Raw genomic sequence first — 19409 nt, 5'->3', positions numbered from 1 at the left:
TTCCGGTCCTTAGAAATCTGAATTAACGAGCTTTTACTGCATATATATAGTTTGAGTAATATATAGTTCAAACTTTTTGGCACATTTTTTGGTAACAAATCTAGACCTATATTCCGATTTGAACTCTAACGGATAAGAGTTCACAGAAACGAAGGGCAGCATAGTGCCAGTTTACCGTGACCGAGAAAAATGTTCAAAACTGGCAGAAGCAGATGTTGAAGTATTCATGCCACTGTCAGAAGAAATAATTTCATGGACATCGCAGAGCGCTACTTGTCACATTAGAAGCCAGGGGCTGTAAAAAGGATAAAGAGGTTCTAAGTACAGGGTGCAGAGTTGTATGAAGGATGTCGCCCTTTGAGGGAAGCTCCGACAGCTCTGACGAGTGACTTGAGCAGGTGGTAGTGGCAATGACGGGTGAGACAGGAAATGTGTAAAATGACGTTTTTCACTAGCCTTTCCACAAACTATTTTTGTCGGCCTTTTTACATGATGTTAACCAGCCAAACAATAAATTGGCTTGTGTGGTATTGTAGAACTTCTAGGCTTCACTCTTCACCCCCAACCTGTAACTGTCTAATGTCTGCCGCCAATCGCTACCACACTTCCTTGTTGATTAGCTGAGAGCTCTGGTACTCAACCTCAAATTCTGTAGGACATCGTGAAAAAGGTCACTGCCACTTTCAAGCCAGTGTTGCGCAGGGTGATTTTGTGTGAAGCAACTGTTGAGAGTGCGTGCAAGCCACCACAGTGCTTGTGTAGCGAGCGGGCGCCTTGTTCTGGCTGCAGGACCCTGTGGGAGAAGTTCGTGCTGACGTGTGCCCGCAACGGCAGCCTGTACAACATGCGCTGGGAAGAGATCAAGTACCAGCTGGACGGCTTCGAGCTGCAGAAGGAGTACGGCCTGAACCCCCACGCCGAGTGCTTCTGGCCCAAGCACCCCTTTCTCGAACAGCAGTCGACGGTGGCCGACACCGTGCGGCCGCCAGCAGCATTTGGGTACGGGCCGCCGGCATTCTCAGTTTCGGCCGCCCCCAACCAGCCCGGCCCAATGCCGTTCTTCTCGCGGCACATTCCCCCTCCGCTGCCGGGCTTTTACATTCCGGCTGTGGACCGCCGTCTCTACGGGATGATGCAGCCGAGGATGTCGGGTCCCTTCCCGCCAGGCTCCTTCCCTCCAGGGTTCCATCCTGGCCTCGGAGCCCTGGTGTACAACACGTACCCAGGTCAGCAGCAAGCCGGCTTCATGAACCCACAGTACATGCAGCAGCAGCAGCAGCAGCTGCTCCACTACACACAGATACAGCAGCAGCAGCAGCAGCAGCGCTTCCAAATGCAGTCGCAGCAAAACCAGCAGCCGCAGTACTTGCAGCAGCAGTCCAGGCAGCCTAACAGACACCCAAAGGCTCCGGGCCAGCCGAGGGCTCAGGCTCCGCCTCAACCCAGCTCTGCCCAAGCACCAGCGCAAGCCAGCAAGCCTCTGGGTTTCAACTCTGACCCGACCTTGTCCGTGAGGCACTTCAGCAGAGCCCCTGCCAGCATGTCTGCCAGCTTCGGGAACATGATGCTTCAGGACGACGCTAACGGACGGGCAGGGTCCGTGGGTGGCAGAGCAGCGCGGACGATGGGTGGGAGCGCGTCCACCGGTGCAGCCCCCCAGCCACCACTTCCGAGCCGGCCGCCCAACCCACCCGGCAGCCAGGCTGCCCCTTCTAGTCAACCAAAGGAGCAGACACGGCTGAATGGTCTTGTCAACAGAGGATCGTTCGCGGGCAAGATGATGGCACAGGCTCGCCAGGCATCGGCACCCCGATCGCAGACGAGCGAGCCAGGCATTCGGGCCCAGGTGAAGCCGCCAGCAGCTCCTCCTGTTCGTGTCCAGGAAACGGTTTGGAACTCGACGAAGCATGGGCCGACAAGCCAGTCCAATCCAGGAACAAAGGTGACGGCCTATGTGAAGTCGGTATCCACGGACGTGATACAAGGGAGCAGCGCGCCCAACAGTGGCCAGCGTCAGGTGCGCAACATCCCATCCATCAACGGCACTGCCGGCGGACTGGAGTTGTACAACGCCCTGACCAGAGACGACACTTCTGGGGACGCCAGGCTGGCTCACGCCCTCAGGCAGGGCTTTGCGCAGGCGGCCAACGTCTCAAGGCCCTCGGCAACGAGGCAGCCTCCGAGCAGGCCTGTGCAGTCCTACTCGGAGGCGTTGCGTAATGGCCCGGTGAAGTGATGGCCTGTTGGCAGGAAGGCTGGTGCGTGCGTGCGTTTTTGAGCGTGTCTGCTGGCCGGGCACGGAGACAAGTTCATGGGGGGGGAGCAGAAGTCCCTTCTTGTTCTTTTGAATGAGTGAAGTAGATTACTGGGGCACCTTTGCTGTGTCCTAGTAATGTTGTGTGCTATGCCCTCACCCCTTTCCCTTTTTTCTTGCATCTGAGGTATCCGTAGTGCAGCAGTGTGCGTGTCGGCTTTTTGAGCAGGCTTTTCGAGCCTGATCAGTTATTTTTAGCATTGTTAAACAAATTCCTCAGCACCCTCCTTTTGTTCTTCTTTTAGTTACTTGCAAAACTTTTTGAATGAGGTTGTATTCAGTGCATTCCACCGATATCTTCTTTTTATTTAGATTCCTCTTCGGTCTCCAATCTTATCTTGGAATTTAGGCAAGATGCCTGTTGTGTTTGCTTATTTGTTCGGTTTTACGTCATTGCAACCAAAGGACACGAGCAGAATGTACAGCCCCAAATGCTCCTTCTCTTTTAAGTTTGTAGAACTTGCCACGTCTTAATTGACATAACAAGAACAAGGACACTGTGTTGCTGTCAATTCCGGTCATTTTCCGGGCCTATGTTGATGTCTATCAGTCATGTCCCCAGTTTTGTTGGTGATGCTTGGTGCCCATGAAACAATCAAACATATCCCGCATGGAGGGGGAAAGCTTTGTCTCCCAAGTTTTGTCCCCTGTCAGAGTGCAGAAAAGAAAACTACATCAGTGCAAACAAAGTAAAAGTACTTGCCACTTACTCAGATTTTAACTTGCCTTTTTTTTTCCCCTTTATTTCAAATGCCCCTTGTTTTTATGTTTTACCTATTAGTGAGCAAACAGGAGTGAAATGTCTACTCAAATCGGACCAAAGATGCGTTCTCAAAGCCTTTTACCATTTCTACCCAAACACTGCATTCCAGAGCATCTTTGTTACTTTTACGAATTCTGGGAAGTTGTTGTAATAACTGTGATGCCCCCTTTTTTCAATGTTGCCAAGAATCTCCCAGTGTTGGCAACCCTTAGTCATCTTGTCTTTGTGGCTTGTGCAATGGTTCTGAGCGTGGTGCAGGTGGTGTGATTGTAGGCCAGCGGCCATCACCGACCACATTGAACGGCTGTCGTAACGAGAACATTCCACGAGTATGCGTTGTGGTGGCATGCCTCCGTTTTAGATCCTCCCCCATTTGCCTCATGTGCCATCTGGTTACTTAAAGGAGCCATGAAGACATTATACAAGTTTGGTTTATTAGAAAGGCTGCTTTTTCCTGGTAAAAATGATACTGATTTCATCACAAACTTCAAAAAAATAACGGAGATATTAAAGAAAACGTGTGGAGCTGTGGCGACTCGCTAGCCAGTTTCCAGCAACTTTTCTATGGCGTCACAGTTTGCCCGCTTGACGGCGGCCAAACTAATCAATCGCGAGGACACATGACTGGACGATTGTAGTGGGGCCGTTAGTTCCGTTTGATCGAATCACTTGAATGCTAACGTGCACCTAACCCACTGAAAATTTTCAGTGCTGGCCCATATGACGTCACTCGCGCTGATAACACGTCACTGTGGCGCGAAATTTGAAAAGTATTTCTTGCGTTTTCATCGGTTAAAAACCGTCTTCCGGGGCCGGAATGGAGCTGAGAGAGGTACTGAAGCCGAACTCTTTAAAGTTCAACAATTCTCTTCATGGACCCTTTAAGCAGGCATAGTGTGATTCAGATTACAATACTTTTGGCCAGTTTAGTGGGATCGCAATTGTCTCGAGCGTTTTATGCTGCACTTCCGCTCAGTTGTCGTGGTGGTGTTTGCATCGCACTGTAAAAGAATGCTGTCCGAGGTGCAAAATCTTAATTTTAACAACATGGAAGCAGACGAGACCTTAATGCCATGCTTTGTTGTTTGTTGAGTGGTCGAAATTATGTTTGCAACTGTGTGTTAAATTTTGTCTTACTTGAAGGCACGGAAATTGTAGTGGATCAGAGGTTGGTGGTGATGATTGAAAACTACCTATGTACGCTGTGTGTACGATGCAGGCTGCAGTGCTCGCGAACGAGCCATTTGTGATTTGTGCACCACTGCTGCTGCACTGTCATCATCACATCATGGCATCTCTCCATGTGCGCAGGAGGTGCATCATCCTGAAAAGTACAAAATTGTTTTAAGTGCTCAGTTGACGGCACTTGGCAGAGTATTAACTCAAACTTCCATAACCTCTATCTGTTGTCGACTGTACTCCACTAACGGTTGGGCTTCTGGAATTGTACTACATTTTCTAAATTCGTGCCTTTAAGGTCTGGGTATTTGGCGATTCTGGCCTTCATTGGCTTTGTTGTCGCTGATGTTTCACAATTTATTATTTTTTTGTCTTCCATGTCTTTTTTAGTTATAATTGTTTGTCACCATAAAGAACTACAGTAATACCTCGTTAACTCGAAGTAGTAAAAACCAGGAAATATTTCGAGGTGAGCGGATTTTCGAGATAAGCAAAGTTGTGCAAATTGCCATGGAATATCGAGTTCTTTGCAAAAAATTCGCCACTACTAACCAGCTCTTCAACAGCAGCTTCCAATCTTGCTTTTCATAAAGGTTTGAAAGAGAAAAAAAAAACATACAAGAGGCGTTCACCGGCTGTGTTTTGTGGCACTGCCTCTCTAAAGAGACCTGCGGTCTCCATTGGGCATTTCCCTACACGACACACTTCTATCTCCTAGTACACTGCACCTTTGCGCAAGTCTGTTCCGTCACACAACGTGCCACAGTGTTGCTTGACAAAGTCGATATGCCTCTAGGCTCAGACTTCACGTTCGGGGGAAAAACATTGGCTTTGGAGTAAGTGCGGGTAAACGGGAAAAAAATTTTGTGACTTTGGCACGGCAGTATCGTGCGAATCTTGTGAAACGGTCTGCAGCGGCAAAATTTTCGTTCCACTCTCAGTCAAGATTTCGAGATATCCGCAGTTTGGACCAAAAATAGTTCGAAGTAAAGGGAAGCAAATACATGGGATGTATAGAAAATAGTTATGTGCCACGGAAAATTTCGACTTGGCCAATTTTTCGAGATATGAGAGTTGCGAGTCCAAGTTAACGAGGTATTACTGTAGTTTGGCGGCCAGCTGCGCATGTTATCGGTCTCATACGTCAAAGGTTGCTGTACTTGTTATATAAAGGTTGTCCCCTTCTAATGTCGCCGGACTAAAGGAGTCCAAAAATATCATTTTAGTCCGATTTTTTTTTTTTTTTTTTTTTTCGCAAGTGAGCTTGACTGCAAAGTGAGGAGTGAAGTTTTATTAATGAAGGCGGGTGTGATTTATTTTCATGATGACTTGCTTGTGAATGCAGTACTGTACATGATATTCATATGCACTACACTTCTGGAAATTGTGGCAGCACAGCCGTCATGCGGACATAAAAGATAGTGGCATATAACACTTTGCTGTGCTTATACAGCAGTTATGAAATGTGTGTTAAGTTGGCATGCACGCACGATTGGTTATAAATGATGCTGCAAAGAGGAGTGAGAGAGTGGGAATAAAAGTTTGGTATTAAGTAGACTGGTTCGTATTAGTAGTAAATGGCACAAATATTTGAGTTCAGTCACGCACACAGAGATCAGCAGGCTGTGTACAACAAAAGAATTCTTGCCCTTTCAGGAATTTGGTATTATTTTTAACAGCCAGTGGATGACCAGCACACTTGCTTTAACCTTAAAAGCAAAAACCATGGCTACTACCTTCTGTGCCTGTTTTTCTGTGTAGAAAAGAACCTAAAAGCTGGCTTCATTGTGACTGGGCTATTTCAGTTGAGTCAACTGAGAAAAACAATGTGACATTCTCCTGAAGACTTGTTGTAGGTGGTCTGGCACGCCTCATTTGGTTCGTTTGAAGTCAGAGTCGGACCAAAATGGATGTTGCTTGTTCGCTTCAACTTCTCTCTTCTCTTCGTCTGTTGGCCCGGAGCCTCTTCTTGCTTCGTTCATGCCACCGCTGATTGCAGGGGCGGTGGACTGGACCTCTGCTTTGCTCCTGCACTGTGCCCACACCACCCAGCCTCTTCTCCACTGTTCGTTCCCTTGTGCACAGATTTCTTTGCTGCTGAACTTGCCAGTCCTTGTGCACCAAGCAAGGACACACATCCATACACTAAAAGAGGGAATCAGGAAAGGCCCAAGAAATGATGACGAGAGGAATGCGCGCACGACAAGACACCGCTGTAGGCACCGTGTCATTACCTTGCATGGAATGAATGCGCCGCCTTCAACGCGATTTTCTTACAAATTCGACCTGTGCTGTGATAGTCTTCGAGTCGCCTATCTACATCAACAGGAGCTGTGCAACAAGGCGGCCCTCGCAATGCAGGCCCATCCGTTCCACCATTCCACTCCAATGCTTTCACATTCACTGCACCATGACGGGTGCGTAGGTGTCCCCATTCTCCCACCTGTTTTTTGGCCAGGCAGTTGACTAGCAGAGAAATGAAAAAAACTCCCACATCCCATCGCAGGAACCCATGTAGATGCGACGCATAGGGGGTTCACGTTGCAGTGTTGGACAGCGGAGGAACGGTACTGGAACGATGGAACGGAGCGGCGCAGGCACCGTGTTTTATAGCGCGCATAACGGTGAGGGGACGCGCCAGCGCCAGTGCACCTGCCGCGGCTATGACGCAACACAATCCACTTTAATCCAAGTCAAGCCAATCGAATCCAATCCAATGCCTCTCGCGAGAGAGTGTTCGCTATCGGAGAGGAGAGGGGGTGAGCGGCGGAGAGCGCAGCGAGGAGAATGGGGGAGGGGCGGACGACGCCGCCGACGTTGGATGCAGGGACAAGGCGGGTGAATGAGATGCCTTCGCATCTAAAACTTTCGCATTTACATAGCCCAAGACAGACTGTCCGTAAAAGGAACGTTGCAGGCATCTTTGAAGAGCCAGATGACGCTCCTCAGAGTCCGAAGATGAAGTAGGCCACTCCAGCTGGCACTAAATGTCCAAACCCTGCAAGGCATGGGGTTAAAGAATACTCGCTTCTATGATAGGCAGGACGTAGCTCCCACTCGCTATGCCCATCAATTTAGGAGCAGGATGAAATACGACTGCATCTCAAAGTGACTGAAATGTGATGGCACTTCTCTTGCCATGGAAAAAACCAGAGCACGCAATTCCTTGGTTGCCGAAAACCTGTGCACTGCTTCCCACATTGTCAAACCAAACTCATAAGGATACAACGGAATATTTTTTTTTGCTTTTCACCTAAGCACGGATCTCCTGCGTGCACCTCCACAAAGTCAAACTTCACTTGAGCTGACTCGAACGTCCTTTCCCTGCCCGCCCCCTCTTCAAAAATAAATTTGGCTGGCATTCCACCCTGCAGAGCTGTAAATTGTGGCTGTGTGCATATGCCTAAAATGTAGGAAGCGAACATGCTGACAACGATTAAAATGTCACTGCAAGAAGCTACATGGTTCCTACTGAAATGGGAAATGTCGGTTAAGAGCCCAGCGTCGTGTACATTCCAACATATCTGCCGGAGGAGAGGACCAATCACACAATCCATAACTTAATCAGAATTGACTACCAAGAGAGTCTCCCTACAATTCTGTGTACTCTCTTTTTAAAGTTTTCTGCTTTAGGAGCACAGTACTTGCATATCTTTGCAGAGGTTACAACTTCACAGCATGTGCCATCCTGACTGGCCTGCCATTTACATGCAGCACAATGCATGCTTGACGTTACCCAACTCTGTTGTTGAAGCTCGATGGGAACCTGCCGTTTTTTCTGGTGCAGAACAAGCACTATCCTTACTTATCATTTGAAAGATACGTGGTTTTTGCTCAGATAAATTACTTTTTTTTGTTTTGCTGATGGATATCAACAATATTTAAGTGGAATCTGCAATATTCACTTTGCTTGGACTGAAGCTTAGTGTTTAAAGAAGAATGCCTACAAAACACGTTTGTTTCATTCAAGACATTTGGCATTTTCTGGTGCCCCAGCACTTGTGTGGCAGCAAACAATGCTTTATTCACTGGGAAATTTAACAATTTAAGGCAGAATTTTAATTACCCCAATAAACCGTGTGTTTCACAATGTCAGCAATGACGTATCCAGGGCAGGTACTTGAAATGATAGTTACTAGGGCTGCAGCGAATGGCCAAATGTGTTTTGCTACCTCATTCACCGTTGGTCTTCCTAGATGGCGCCACGATTCTGCTCGGGATTGCTGTCCACACCCGCTTTGTTTTCGACTGCATTTGTACCTGGATAATTTTTGTTATGGTTGACAGTATTCGCTTTGTGAAACATTGGGTGTGCTCAACAAACAGACACAGAAGACAATGTCGCTATGCCAGTTGGCCAGTGTAAGCTCGACATGCCAAACAGCTGTGCACCTATAATCGGCACAGTGCACTCAATACACACTGGTGCTTCTGTGTTTGTCTGTGCATTCGTAACTTCCACTGTTTATATGCATTACATTTAGGCGAAAATAGCTCGTTTTGCAAGCTTGTAAGCCCTGCCCAACTTGCGTTTGCTTTTGGCCAGCCTCAGCCAATCGCAGAGCAGCCCGTAATATGTTATAGGTTATAGTGTGGGAAATGAGCTAGTGGCCCTTCCCTTCTTTTCCAATTATGTACCTTGTTCGCGTTAAACATGGTCAGTGTTATTCTAACGAGGCAATCTTTAGAATAAACTAAACTTGCATTTTGTCTTCGTGTCCCCTTTAAAGGCCAACTGCACTCTTTGCCCTCTTGAAAACCTTGTTTTCGTATAGTCTGCCTAAAAAGACTCCATAATACAAAATCATCATTATCATCATCACCAGCCTATCTACGCCCACTGCAGGGCAAAGGCCTCTCCCACTAGTCTCCAATTATCCCGGTCCTGTGCTAACTGCGACCAATTTATCCCCACAAACTTCTTGATCTCATCTGCCCATCAAACTTTCTGCCGCCCCCTGCCACGCTTGCCTTCTCTAGGGATCCACTCTGTTGCCCTTAAGGACCATCGTTTATACTGTATATAGCTCCCCTAGGGGAGCCGAGATGCGCGTCCATCCACCATCTTGAGTTCCAAATCATGCGGGAAAGCCACCCGTCTCGCATGCCGCCGCCGCGCCAGCGGCAGCGGCGAGGAGGAGTTGCCAGGAGCAGTGTGTACGAAACCTGGCGCACGATAGTCGGCACGATAGTCGGCTGCTTATCAGCTGAGCGGCTGCCGCTGCCGTCTCTTCAACAACTGCCGATGCTCAGTTAAGCGGAACTGACTGAATACGGGGTGCGCAGCACTGGAAGCGGCTTTCCTGTCGAACTGGAACCCGCGGCATGTGGCAATCAGACGCGCAACTCTTGCGCTACGCGATATACAGGAACTCTAGTTATCTTGCCTTCGCATTACATGCCCAGCCCACGTCCATTTCTTCTTAATTTCTACTATGACCTCAAAACGCGTTTGTTCCCTGACCCACTCTGCTCTCTTCTTGTCCATTAATGTTAAACCTATCATCTTCCACTCCATTGCTCACTGAGTCGTCCTCAATTTAACTTGGACCCTCTTAGACCGGCCTCCAAGTTTCTGCCCTGTAGGTGAGTACCGGTAAGATGCCGCTGTCATACACTTTCTTCTTCAGGGAAAATGGTAGGCTGCCATTCATTATCTGAGAATGCCTGCTGAATGCACTCCACCCCATTCTTATCCTTCGAATTATCTCTGCCTAATGGTTGGGATCTGGTTTCACAACTTGGCCTAAGTAGACATATTCCCTTACCACTTCCACGGCCTCGCTACCTATCTCAAACCGCTGTGCTGTCCCGAGGTTATTGATCATTACTTTAGTTTTCTGCATATTAATTTTCAGTCCCACGGTTCTACTCTGTTCGTCCAGTGCGGAAAGCATGCTTTGCAATTCGTCCCCAGAGTAACTTAGCAAGGCAACGTCATCAGCAAATCTGAGGTTACTGAGGTATTCTCCGTTAACCCTTACTCCCACCTGTTCCCAATTCAATGCTCTGAATACTTCTTGTAAACATGCTGTGAATAACATTGGAGAGATTGTGTCTCCTTGTCTGACGCCCTTCCTTATAGGTATTTTACTGCTCTCCTTATGGAGGATGATGGTAGCTGTGGACCCACTGTAAATATCCTCTAGTATTCTTACATAGTGCTCATCTACACCCTGGCCCCGTAATGCCTGAGTGACTGCTGAGGTTCCCACTGAGTCAAATGCTTTCTCATAATCTATGAGCTAGGCTATATGTAGGGGTTCAGGGGTTTTACTGAATACAAAATATGACAGCTCAAATATGCGCATCTACAGTGCAAATGGGAATAAAAAAATGGCGATTTTGAAACAAACTGAGAAGAGCGAGGCGATTACAAGTGACTCTGGTGCTGGCCCAGCTGGCGACCGAGCGGCCACAAGCGGCCGGCCTGCCAGAGGGTACACGTGCGCGTTTCCCCCTCGCAGCAGCCCTAGGAGAAAAGTGCCCATCGGAGCTTGACCAGTTCTCGTGGCTGGCCAAAGGAAAATGCACCTGGCCGGCTGCATTATCATTTCCGCTTTATGACTGTTTGCACGTTTCGCCGGCAGGTGCAGCATCGCCTGTGACGGAGCCACTTTGAACGTTAAAAACGCATTTCACGGGGCTACCAGTTATGTCCCAGTCGGTTTGGTGGTGCGTACTGTATGTTCACAGTAAATTAGGCCGAGGTGAAATTTGAGTGCAGTTGGCCTTTAAAGCCAATAACAGCCTTTCACAGCTATTTAGGCAGTTGGCAGTAAGAATAGCATTTTTGCCACGTTCACTGAAATATTGTTCCGACATGGGCGACGTACACAGGCACTGGGCAGACTTGTCGAACGAGTCAAGGTTGTGTCGCACCAGAATTAACTTTACCGAAGCTAAGCTATGCCAGGCCCAATGGCTCCTCTGATGGGGGTCCACTCAAGCGAGATGTAGATGTCACCCCGTATCTGTCATACACCAGGTTTCCCAGGAAAATTCACCCAGTACACCGTGAGCGAAAATGCCTTGCGGAGATCGGTCAGCGACACTGCCCCATTTGCAAGGTCTGCATAGCTGAACTGTGGGAGGTGCTCACCACTGAAGTGGAAGTCGCAGCTGAACTGCTCCACTAGCCTGTCCTGGAACCATTCCGGCCTAGCGTCCTTGAACGATGGTGGAGCAAACAAATACTTCCAGTACGCATTACTTCTCGAACCGAGGTAAGCGATGCCAGAGTGCTGTACTGCGGCGCCACTCAGCATGTCGTAAAATTTGACGGTGGCGTCATCTTGCCGCACCGTTAGTAGGTGCTGCGGTGGCATGTACGTTTGTGCAAATATAACCGTTGCATTGGCGCCTTCTTCCTTGTGAGCAGCAATGCGTTGCTGCATGTGCAACATACATGGTACTAGCCCGCCCTGGTGGAAAAAGCCAAAAAATGCTAAGCACACTATGTTTGCAAGGGCCCAGACGACGAGCAGCTTCTTTGAAAAGGACCGGTGGGCAACAAGGACCATGGGTACCAGAAGGGGTGTCAGGAACCGCGGCTCCTGATGCTTTACAAGTGATAGGGCAAAGAGTGGCAGGAGTACTGTGCACGAGGTGACCAAGTCAAACAATTTGCAAACAGTGAAGGTTTCGTGGTTCTCATCGAGCTTTGAGATGAAGGGCAGTCGGCGATACAGGATCTTGACAGACACCCAGAGGGCCGCTATTCCAAGGATGTTGAAAAGCAGTGGCACGTTTACAATGAGGTGAAGGAAGTGAGGATGTTCTCCATGCGACTTGAGGTTGGTCGAATTGAGGTTGTAGCGAATGAAGTTAAGCGGTGTCACGACCAGATGCTGCAGGGAGCTCGGGTCTTGCAGAGCCTTGCCAGACAGCGCCTCGGGACAGAAGTAGTACGTGTCAGCCGCTACAAGAAACGCGCAGAAGCAAAGGCAACGCGAGGCAAGTCGTGAGGCACGCTTTGCCAGTTGCTGCGCCATCTGGGCATACGTGCGATGCTTCCGGGTCTTGACACTGCGCTCTATGCGGCTGAACAGCCAGAAAGCAATGGCAGGCAAGGCGAAACACACAAATGTCGGTCGGTTGAACATCCCCAAAGTGATGAGCGCCCCAACTGCAGTGTACCTCCGGGAAATTTTGAGCTGGCCATCGTTCAGCTTGAGCTTGTCGTCCTGGAGGACGTTCTTGACACACAGCAAGAGCAGTGCCAGCAGCAGGGACTCGACAGAGTTGCTGAACGTCCTCGTGTAGAACACAAGGGCCACGTAGGAGCTGGCGAACAGCTGAAGGGCCCTGAGACGACGGTGCTGCTTCGCAGGTGAGGCCGACAGGTGGTAGACGGTGTAGTCGCAGATGAACGACGCGAGACAGGCGAATAGCCGTGGAGCTACCAAAAGCCAGTAGGGCGAAGGGGTTGTTCCGGGACCCGCTACGCAGTGCGCTATGCACTTTAGGATCAACAGGGGGATCCCACTGGTCAGGTAGATTATGGCTGCACTGCGAATGGGGTGGACACTGGTGAACTCCCACGTTCGACGCACCTTCAGCCCAAAAATGTCACCTGCAAGCAGAAACAATCAATCAAGCCCAACTGCTTATAAAGACATCAGCACTGCATTGTGCACAACAGTATAATAAAGCTTAGAGACTGGCACTTCAAAGTAATGCTTCCAAAAAAAGACTAGTGCTGAAGAAGTCTAGTGCTCAACAGGCTGACACAAGAGCTGCACGATTTGCGTGAGTACGTAATTAGTAGAGTGGTTTAGGGTAATTAGTGTAACGAGTCTACCTAATTAACAACAGGTGCAGCCAAAGGTGAAACTTGGGAAGTCGTCGTAGGCGGGCATTTGACTGAAAGAACGTCGACGTGCAACGCCGAATGCAGAGAAATTCCGTTTTGAAAACAAGTTTGCCGTTCCTTTTGGGCTATCATTTTGTCTTTTTGAAATGCTGCTTAGTTGAACAAAAGGTCACTTGAAGTGGCTAGCTCCGCGGTCGGCAAGGTAGCCGCCGCGCTATTGCCGCACAATTAATTGTGTTGTGACAGTAACCGCAGTAAACTCCGACGGCTAGTCGCTTCGAGCTGATCATTGTGTTGCACACGAAGAGGCGTCACGCGACACTTACCTGCAGCAACCTCCGTGCTCTGGAAGAACTCGTCGGGATGTATGTAGCCGGTTTGCGGCACGGTAACAAGCGCGATTCGGACGGCTGCAAGGGCGATCCACAGACACCAGCCCCAAAAATAAGTGTTACGCGACGCTGTCATGTCCAACGCTTCAGGCGAATTCGCCCGCTTTGGTCAGCTTCGGTGGTTGTCCCGTTGTCCGAGTTCACTTTCGGCCGCGTATTTTTTTGCGCGAAGCGTCCGCGCGCGGCGCGCGCGCGCGCTTCGCGTCGAGTCTCACCGTGCGAGCAGCATCGGGACAACTTTGTCTCTGCGGATCCTGCAGTTTCGATTTCAGGGTTTTCAGAATATGTCCCGAAACTCTCCGCCCATTTGTGCACTGCGTCGAAGTGTGGTATGTGGTTTTTGTCTATTGTTTAAGCAACCGGTTTACGCTCATTTCTATGACAAACGTGACAGATCATAGTCTCACGCTTGAACGTTCGCACAGGTTCAACACACGGTTCAACCTAACGTTACTGGATGTAATAACATTGGTCTGTACGTGGCCTCCGCGATCGGCTGCCGGCGGCGCGCCGCCGGCAGCCGATCGCGGAGGCCACGGTCTGTACATGACATACTGGAAGAACTGTGTGTCTGTTTTGAAAAGTTCTTCAAAACCGTGTAACATGTGTCGGTACCGACACATGTAGTTATGTTCTGCTCTGCAAAGTTTGCCTGCAAAGGCTTGAGACTATTCACACAAAGTCGACAATAAGTTGGAATTGGTAGAAATGCGAGTGTCTGCGTCAGGGATTTTTCTGCAACCACTAAAATAAATGGGGTATTTGTTCTGGTGCTTTCCCCCCCCCCTTCTTCCCCCCAAAAACAATCCTAAGTATAGTTCGGAGTTGGGTTGAAACTGCATTAAATTTTGTCATTGCAAGATGCACAATTTCGCCAAATGGCTAGTTATCCAGCACAAGAAAAAAATGTTGCATTGTGGGTGGTAGGCTGGAAGGGAATGCAACAAATATTCCACACCCCTTGTGTTTCTGTTGCCCCTCTTTTGCTTTGATATTGTGGAAATCGCTCAAAATGAGCTCTGCATTATATATGTTGCCTAAAATAGTTGTCAAGCAACAGTTTACCATTTCCTGCAACTAATTTTCATAATTACCCTGACATTGTCATATTGCGCATATAATTGGCACTGTGAAACCACTGAAAACGTCCTATCATTGATCGGTTGACTGCCCCTACCCATGGCATTTTAGGCGTCTAAAGGAAAGAATGGTTTATAAAGAAGTTTCTCAGCAAGAGTTCACTGGTAGCCCTAAAACTAGTAGCTACCCTAAGCATTTACCTTGCCCTGCCTAAGTGGTCTAAAAAAGTCTCCTTACTCAAAAATGTGTGAGTCTGGTATTTCATTTGGGTGTGTGTTCATCTCACCTCAGGAAGGTTAACCCATCGGATCAGCCGGCCTGGATCTGCAGCACTAATCAAGACTCAGACAGCTGTAATGCACACTTTTTGATACATTTTCTGTGATCTCAAACTTATTTTTGTGATCATTTTTAAGTTGTTGCAGTTCACAATATTGGCATTCACTATAGTCATGTTTTATAACCATGTTTTAATCTCTATGGCAACCAAATCGGACGGGTTGTTTAAAATTTTTATAATTCATGCATTTGTATACGGTTTCAATTTTAGTGCTTCAAGTTTTATTTATTTCCACATCTTTCAGTCACCTTTTACGCTATTTTGATGTGTCATATAATTTATTTGAATAAAATTTTTAGCCTTGAAAAAGTTGTTTAGTGTGCTTATTGCTGTATTTAAGGTGTCTAGAACCTGTAGCTCACTCAAATTTGTGAGGCCGCACGAAATGCAGTGAAATGCGATTATGCTCCCATGCAATGCATGCAATGTCAAAATTGTTTCCGGTGTAACCAGTTATATATGGGCAATCTTATTCTGATAACCGCATTTCTATATATTCCCTAAGCGTAAAACACGAAGAGAGCTATAACAGTCGTCCTGATGACATCTTGCTAAGATGATAGCTAGATGACAACAATTACGCTGGCGTAAACTGCTGTGAAAGGTTGTCCTTTTGTCTCCACAGCTACTTGAAAACGTTATTTCTCTAAAATCTGGCATCCTTAGAAGTCGTCTCGTAGAGAGCTATGCAAGATTTTTGAGAACATCTTCAAAACGGAGAATAAACGTTTTGTTGCTTTCAATCTAGATAGCTATGAGGTGTCTAGCATTAATGCTGTAAACGTTTTGTTGGAATTTGTAGCAGTCTCTGAGATGTCGTCAAGAATATCTTGCAAGACGTTTCAGGCATAGTGTCGCGTTAGCCGAGCTACAGGATGGCTATGTCACGTCTGACAGTGTCTATAAAAATCTCGATCAGTTGTTCCGTTGACACCTTGGAGGTCTTGCCAAGATGTCGTATAGAAGTGTGGTAGCTGTTCTAATGTGCAGATCAAGATGTCTTGAACGGCTACACAAGATAATTTTTAGCCTTCCAAGTTACTGAGCTTAATTAACCCACGAAAATCATTGCTTGCAGGACACGTAACCAAGCCCAAATTTCCTTTACATGACAACGGAAGTGTCACAGAAACACGACCGTTTGGCTGAAAAACAGACATTGCAACGCACCAGAAAGAGAAAAAATGCGTATACATTTTTTCTCTTTCTGGTGCGTTGCAATGTCTGTTTTTCAGCCAAACGGTCGTGTTTCTGTGACACTTCCGTTGTCATGTAAAGGAAATTTGGGCTTGGTTACGTGTCCTGCAAGCAATGATTTTCGTGGGTTAATTAAGCTCAGTAACTTGGAAGGCTAAAAATTATCTTGTGTAGCCGTTCAAGACATCTTGATCTGCACATTAGAACAGCTACCACACTTCTATACGACATCTTGGCAAGACCTCCAAGGTGTCAACGGAACAACTGATCGAGATTTTTATAGACACTGTCAGACGTGACATAGCCATCCTGTAGCTCGGCTAACATATATATATATATATATATACTTGAGAAAATGAAGACTGGTCCCGCAGTCGAAACGTCAGTAAACCACTGTTTTTGTTTTTAATCGTGCGTCTACCATTTTCTCAAGTATTTTTTCTGGCTCCTCGAGAAGTTTTCTTTTACTGCTTATATATATATATATATATATATATATATTCAGAAACTTGGGTGCGACCACTTGGAAAACACTAACAAATACTTTATTTCGACAGTTTCGACCAGTGGTCTGGTCTGCTTCAGGGAAAATTACTTGTAATTTTCCCTGAAGCAGACCAGACCACTGGTCGAAATAAAGTATTTGTTAGTGTTTTCCAAGTGGTCGCACCCAAGTTTTTGAATATTTAAACAGTAGCCAAGAATTCCTTCTCTGCTATATATATATATATATCTTTCACTTCTGAAAACACGTTGATTGACAAATGTGTCGGCAGCAGCCTTCTCTGGAATATGACCCTTTGAGCTTGCGTCCATCCACTGTCCACCAGTTCTGAGCTCCCTAATGCGACCTCTGCAGATGAAAGAAAAAAAACAGCTATTTTTAGCACACTAGAACGCTCACAACTAAAAGGTACTACTGCGGGTTTGTGATTTGCAGTCCCGAGCCTCGTTCAAAGCAATTCATAACTAAGCCTGAGCACCACTGAAGATACATAGGTAATAATTGTAAGGCACTATTTCGCTGCCTTAAATCTGCATTGAATAGGTGCATTTCACCATCTGTACAAAAGATGCCACCTTTGCCACTAGTATAGCCGGTATTCAATGGCGTGGAATGCATGCAGGCAACCGTGCGAGTGCGCCGCCATATCTGTGGCCAAGCGTCTGTTGCTAGGCGACGTTGTGCGCACGGCCCGCAGATGAAGCACCCCTATTTTCCTCCATGCAACCGTGCGAGTGCGCCGTCACTCGTTACGTCGGGCTCCGCGGGATGGCGGTACTTGTCCATGCTAAGCCCGACTGTTAAACACATGACGGTGTTTCAGGTTACAAACTCTACCGAACGCAAATTATTGCCTCGAGTTCAATGTGAGTGCGATTAATAACATCTCTGCTGACGCCACCATTTACCGGATTGGAACGGAGCAGATGACGCACGCCAGTGTTTTTTTTTTTTCTTCGGCGTGCGGCCGCAGTGGCCCAAGCCGTGCCGTTGCGCCGTGTCCGTGGCGCATCGGCCATGTCTGTTGCCGTTTCCAGCGTTGCCAAGCGAAGAAATTGACCGCTAAAGTTTTCAACGAATACCGCCTATAGGTCGTCAGCAATGTCCAAGCTGAATGTTTGTTAACTACCTCAAGTTGGAACACTCAGGTGATGTGTCTCTCACCACTGCTGTTTCTTTTAGGGGCCTCCTGTAGCAGCATCAACGAAGACGAAGACGACGAAGCGCCACTCAGGCTCACTGCGCGAGCCTCGTGGTGCAAGCGGTCAGTGCTCCCAGGAACTCTGGGCATTCGGCCAGGCATAGCTGCCGCTGGCCCGTCAAATTCTTGAAACGACCCTCCTTTCGGACGAAAAATTTTCCCGATAAGCTTGGGATGTGCAATCTAGAACCACTAAATGAGCTACGCTTAACCATCCTCGGTATTTTTTTTCCTTCCGAGCATTGAGAGAGGACAAACTGTCTCCCTCCCTGGAGCGCTCTTCCAGTGAAAAAGTTTCGCTAAGAAATTACTTGAAACGACCCCCCTTTTGGACGAAAGATTTCCTGATAAGAAGTGAGATGTGCACCCTATCCTTAGTATATTTTCCTTCCCAGCGTTGAGAGAGAGAGAGAGAGCGCGCGAACTGCCCCCATTCCTCGCTCTTTCAGTGAGTTTTTTAACCAAGTGATTCCCCAGCAGCCATTTTCCAGAATTTTTTCTATTGCGTCCTATAGAATAAATATTGTTTGTGTTCTTGGAGGGCGCGAACCTAAGATATTACCAAGGAACATTGTGGTGTCATTGGATATTATCATTTTAATGCTAACGTGCAGTTGAAACACGTACTGAAGTTTTCATTGGTGGCTGACTGAGTCACTTCTGCCGGTCACTCTAGCGTAAAATTGGTGTTTTTCAATATTTCTTCCGCTTTTAGGGTTCGAATGCGCCTTTCGTGGCTGGAACGGAGCTGAGTTACCAAATGCGAGTTCTTTTGAACTGAGTAAAAGGTTGTATCTTCATGCATGGAACCTTTCAGGTGAGCTTTGCTCCTCCTATAGGGAGTATTCACAAGCGGTTCAGCCGCGATGCCGCAAGGCCTTATGGGAAGGGCGACTCGGCGATCCGCCATAACGTTGGCGGTAGTTTTCTGGTGTGCTTGTTGGTTAGCAGCACTTCACTGCTACGTACACTGCTGCAACACGTCGATGCGATCGAGGTGGATGTGGAAACGGGTCAGCTGGTGAGCTTCCTTTTGGCGTCTGACGCTGTGCACAAGACGAAAGAGATGTCGGCAAAGCGTCGCGCTCGGGGTGCACTTTCGTCCTATCAATGGCGGTGGCATCAACAGACAAGCTACACACCAAAGTTTACTACGATCTTTTCGTCTCTGGTAAGCATATTTACAGCTCCGCATGTGCATGCGCTGTTTTCGAGCGTGCCGAGCGAGCGCGCTGGCACTGTATCGAGCTTCTCACTTTGCTTCTCAAGCGCGATCTCGCTGGGCCTGGAAACAACAGAAAAATGTAATGAACGATGCCTTCTGGTTCTAATGTTGCGAGTACGCGCTAATAGGTTTGAGTTGCGTGTCAGAAGGGCAGAAAGTGCCTCCGCATAATCGTTACTGTCCACGACGCGCACAAACAATGCGCAGCTACAATCGTCGAGCTTAGGTGCTCGCAGTCGTGTAATCAACCGCAAATTCATCTGACAGTACGTGTCCCCCTGACCGTAATCACCTGCCTTATCACCCGGGTTTTTCACGCGGAAAGTGCGAAGCGATAGCAGCTAGAATGTTCTATGAAAATGCTTGAAACGTACGCTGTTATGTTACCACATGCACAG

General features: G+C 47.8%; 2 protein-coding genes across 4 annotated transcripts in view; one reads left to right on the top strand and one right to left on the bottom strand.

Annotated features, from left to right (window-relative positions):
* LOC144137810 (putative helicase with zinc finger domain) overlaps positions 1 to 5813 on the top strand; it is a 68766-nt gene extending 62953 nt beyond the window's left edge. For all 3 annotated transcript variants that reach the window (XM_077669811.1, XM_077669809.1, XM_077669810.1), the window contains one exon: positions 790 to 5813. In XM_077669811.1, coding sequence (XP_077525937.1) covers positions 790 to 2236 — 1447 coding nt within the window. In that variant the 3' untranslated portion in view covers positions 2237 to 5813. The remainder of the gene's footprint in view (positions 1 to 789) is intronic.
* Pig-z (phosphatidylinositol glycan anchor biosynthesis class Z) lies at positions 5533 to 13897 on the bottom strand. Its single transcript, XM_077669812.1, has 2 exons — positions 13398 to 13897; positions 5533 to 12831 (listed from the first exon to the last, which is right to left on the bottom strand). Exons 1-2 carry the CDS (start codon positions 13537 to 13539, stop codon positions 11234 to 11236), a joined length of 1740 nt encoding a protein of 579 aa, XP_077525938.1. The 5' UTR covers positions 13540 to 13897; the 3' UTR covers positions 5533 to 11233.
* Positions 13898 to 19409: the final 5512 nt, after the last annotated feature.

Source organism: Haemaphysalis longicornis, unplaced genomic scaffold, assembly GCF_048455015.1.
Source record: "Haemaphysalis longicornis isolate Haplotype H1 unplaced genomic scaffold, Haemaphysalis longicornis Haplotype H1 scaffold_5, whole genome shotgun sequence".
NCBI lineage: Eukaryota > Metazoa > Arthropoda > Arachnida > Ixodida > Ixodidae > Haemaphysalis > Haemaphysalis longicornis.
This window is presented reverse-complemented; position numbering and strand designations above follow the sequence as displayed.